General features: G+C 45.5%; 1 protein-coding gene across 1 annotated transcript in view; it reads left to right on the top strand.

Moving 5' to 3' along the window:
- The first annotated feature begins 3,429 nt into the window (after positions 1–3,429).
- The window catches only part of ZBTB10 (zinc finger and BTB domain containing 10), a 35,593-nt gene continuing 34,824 nt past the window's right edge, over positions 3,430–4,198 (top strand). The window contains exon 1 of the mRNA XM_004697502.2: positions 3,430–3,613. Within this exon, the coding sequence (XP_004697559.1) occupies positions 3,518–3,613 (96 nt within the window). The 5' untranslated portion in view covers positions 3,430–3,517. The remainder of the gene's footprint in view (positions 3,614–4,198) is intronic.

The raw sequence follows: 4,198 nt of genomic DNA, 5'->3' as shown, positions 1-4,198 counted from the left end.
ATTCAAGTTCCAACAGTGAAGACCTGTTGAGTCAGACCCGTCACAGAGTTATGGCAGAGTGGTATCAAGATGACTTTCAACAGCCTGAAGTGAAATTAGGGCACACATTGGCTGGGGATGTCCCATTCTTGAGGGGTTCCCCTGGTAAACATAAGGGGGAATTCCCTCATATGGCAGAACCCCAACAGTAATGCTTGCATAGGGGCCAGAGGGGAGAAGAGATCCTACTTGCTTGTAGAAAAAGTAAAAGAGTGGGGGATTTCTTATAAACTCCATTTACAGAGTAGATCCCCTTCTGTTATTCAAAGTTCCCTTGATAACAGGGTATTCTGAGACATTTGGGAATACCATCTCCTTGCTGTTTCTGGTTGAATCTTCTTTTAGATTTTAGAGGAAGACAACTGAGTATATAAATATATGAGTAAATGTAAGAATAAAAATGCACATACACAATTTGATAGTTAGGAATTCAGTAGTCCTAGGATTTATACCATTTTCCACATTATTTGAATGTATTCCCTTTTGTTTGCACTACTAAGTAGTGCTGATGACATAGCTTAATTAGAATTGAAAAACAACAAAAAACCAACTCACTGCCTTCAAGTCAAATCTGACTCAGAGCAACACTAGAGGTGCCCTGGTGGAGTAATGGTTACACATTGGGCTGCGAATTGCATGGTTGGCAGTTCAAAAACACTAGCATCTCAGAGGGAGACAGACTGGACTTTCTACTCCCGTAAGCAGTCTCAGAAACCCACAGGGGGTTCGCTATGAGTCAGTACTGACCACTGGCAATAAGGAGCAACACTATAGGACTAGAACTGCCCCTGTGGGTTTCCAAGGCTGTAAATCTTTATGGGAGCATAAAACCTCATCTTTCTAGTCATTCATTTCAGAAGACCTGTGTTACAGAAGTGCTCAGCTGCTAACAGGTAGGTGGGCTGAACCCACCAGCCAGCTCCATGGAACAAAGATGAGGCAGTTGGCTTGCAGGAAGATCTACAGGGTGTGGGGGCAGTTCTACTCTGTTCTGTAAGGTTGAAAGCCACTCTACAACAATGGTTTTGTTTTGTTGGTTTGTTTGTCATTCATTTCTAATTAGCCAAAGTTTAAATATAATCCTAGGCAGATGACATTATGGATCTTACTACTACTAAGACAAAGTTATGTATCTGGGGCAAATGCACTTACTTCTACAGAATTAACATTTTTAGTAAATTTGACTCCACCATAAAGCAAAACTAATAATAGCATAATGTTGCAATAAAAATTCTTAAGTTCATTTTACCTTCAGTAACTTTTCCCTCTTTTTATTTCAGGTATGGTGGGGTGGCAGTGAAAATATTTGCAAAGTGTTCCAAATTAAAAGTAACTCGTTTCAAGAGAAAGCACATTATTATATATTTCAATGGAAAATAATGCTTTCATTTCTATAAGGTATGAATTAGGTAAAGGCCACAGCTTTCACTGTCTTAAGCATCCATATAAACAAAACAAAGCAAGACAGTAATATCCTACAAAGGACATCAACCTGAAAACTTACAACACGATGTCAAGCGATTGCTCAATGGTCAGGTACAAGTTGAGTTTTGAGTATTACAGAGTTAAAATGTATTGGTACTAAGGTTCTGGTCCATATATGCCTAGGATTTATCCCAAACAAAACAGGTTTAAACACACGTTGGCCATCGGTGGGTGGCTATAGACAAATGCTCCCAGTAGTACACCTCTCCTAGTCTCATGAGGTTGCCTCTAAAATAAAACAAACATCCCAATCAAAGTGTCAGTGGGGATCAGTAGGTCAGTTAAATGTGAAGCAGAAAAGGCAGTTTAGAAAGCTTTGGTCACTGCTTTTTGGTATTTCTAAGGGGTAATCTTGATAGATTTTCTTGAATGATACTGGACAATCACAGATGTTTCTACTAACGTTTTTAAGAAAACTGAAACTGCACAGGAAAGTTGGGCCGAGGCATTTTCCCCCCATCATGACAATGCATCTGACCTGTTCACGCTTGCCGGGTAGCAAAAGGGCTGTCCTCAGAGAATTTCATTGGGAAACCTTACCCTATCCATCCTACTCCTTGATCTTATTGTTTTAACATCAAGAACATGAATTTGAGGCCCTGGAAAATGCCAGAACTACCATTTTTATGTGGTGAAAGTCCAAGAGTGAAGAATTCTTTTCGCTAGAGAGGTGGACACCACCTTCCCACGGGTCTGCCTAGATGGGGTATATGTGGACATCAATGGTTTTGTATTTTGATATTTCTGTTTAATAAAGGTTTCTATTAATTTGTAGCAATACTTTACTTACCCTTGTATGTGCAACCCACCCACTCCTATGGCTTTGATTCAAACTCAGTTTCTGAAGTTGTAAACCTTAATGGGAGCAGATAACCTCAATGTCTAGGCTCAGAGGCCTGTGGGTTTTAATAGGTGACTGTGGTCAGCACCTACCAACTGCGCCATCAGGAAGGTTAAGTCCTTAACATAAATTCCTCCCATAAGTTAGAAGGAAAATAATTTCTATTCATGTATTGTTATATGCATACTGCAATATGTTACTAATATGTTAACATAATAAATATTTTACCAATGTAAAATTGTATCCTACCATGTGAATATTTTTGCCTTAGACATGGCATCTTTTAAAAAAAGTTTTATTGGCATGTAATTGACACATCATATAATTCAGTAGCTCAAGACATGTTATCTTTTTTTATTCAGCTTCTAAATAATGCATTTCTTAAGGGTCAAGAACTCCTCTACAGTTTGAGAACATTTTCTCCCTGGAATGAATAGGGGGAAACATATTTTTTAATCTATCTCATTGTAAAATAGTAAACTGACTCGAAATACCTTACTTTACTAAAATGCATTTACTAAACTTAACTGCATTACAGTTTTAAATAAGGAGTTTGGAGCTCTGAGTTCCAGTTTTCATTTTTTTAAAAAGCTATCAAAATGATAATTATGAAAGTTTCGTTTCCAGCTCAATCTGCCCTAATTACTCCAAATTCGACATGTAAACAGGTTTGAAAAAGGGGCGGGGGCTTTTTTAAAAAACCCATTTCTTTAAGCATACAATCCGCGGAGCCGCACCACACTCGTACAGACAGGCTCCTCCCCCGGAGCTCACGGGGAAAACCCTGCCTAATATTTATAACGTTATGACATACTGTAATCCGCACAAGGTGGTTGTAGAAGTCTAACCCGACTGCAGTTATCTGATTGGCTGCTGGTGATGTAACACTCATGTCAATACTTCCCAGTGAACGCACGTGTTGGACCTTTTATTTAAATTTCCATTTCATCACAGCAATCACTCGGGGCAGCGCATTTTCGGTGAAATGCTGACCGCCTGGGGCCCGAGTGGCCGCGCGCGTCCACAGCCCATCCGAGGAGGAGGTGTCCGTGGTTGGCAGCCACCTCCGGCGAAAAGCCCCGCCGGGTCCAGTCTTTGTGGAGGCACAGAATAAGTGCAGTTCCTCGGGCACCGCTGCCCACCCCCGACGAAATGACCAGGCTGGAGCGCGGCTGCCGCCGCGCAGTCATTTGCAAAGTCCCAGGTGAACTCGTGGCGAGAGGAGAAATATGCGCGTCCCCGGCGCCGGTAGGTGCGTGTGGGCAGCGGGGAGGCGGCCAGACCCTGACACTCGCCAGCTGTTTGTCCTCCGCGAAGCCCGGCCCCGGCCGCACACGCCCGCCCCCTCCCCGAGACCCCCGGCCCGTCGGCCGGCCTTTTGTCCCCCGCCCCCGGGCCGACTTCCTTCCCCGAGGCCGCACCCCCGCCCCCAGGCCGGAGGCGCGGCCCGGCCCCTTTCCCGGTCCCCTGGCGCCCCCACCCCACCCCAGCCCAGCCCAGCCCCCCTCCCCCAGCCCGGCCCCCACCCTTTCCCCCTCCAGCGGTTACTGCTACCCCGGTGCATTGTGGGCGCACGGTCCGTTGTTCATTTGCCATTCGACCTCCGCCAGGGCCTGGTCGGACGGAAACGCTCCGCCGGCTTTATTGTGGGCTCGTAATGTGGCGGAGCCCCACAGCCTAACGTGCCTCTCGCCCCCGGCGCGTCGGGAGCCGGCGGCGGCGTTGGGACTTCTCGGTGCGTCGGAGGAAGGATATCTGTTCTGGAGGGTCTGTGTGTGCGCGCGGCTCGAGAGAAGGGGCAGCGGAGGGTCTCCCCGCACTCGGCCGCCCAAC

This window comes from Echinops telfairi, unplaced genomic scaffold (genome assembly GCF_000313985.2).
Source record: "Echinops telfairi isolate 266 unplaced genomic scaffold, ASM31398v2 ScPeMD7_1;HRSCAF=3_0, whole genome shotgun sequence".
Classification (NCBI taxonomy): domain Eukaryota; kingdom Metazoa; phylum Chordata; class Mammalia; order Afrosoricida; family Tenrecidae; genus Echinops; species Echinops telfairi.
Note: the sequence above shows the minus strand (reverse complement) of the source record. Positions and strands in the feature narration are given on the sequence as shown.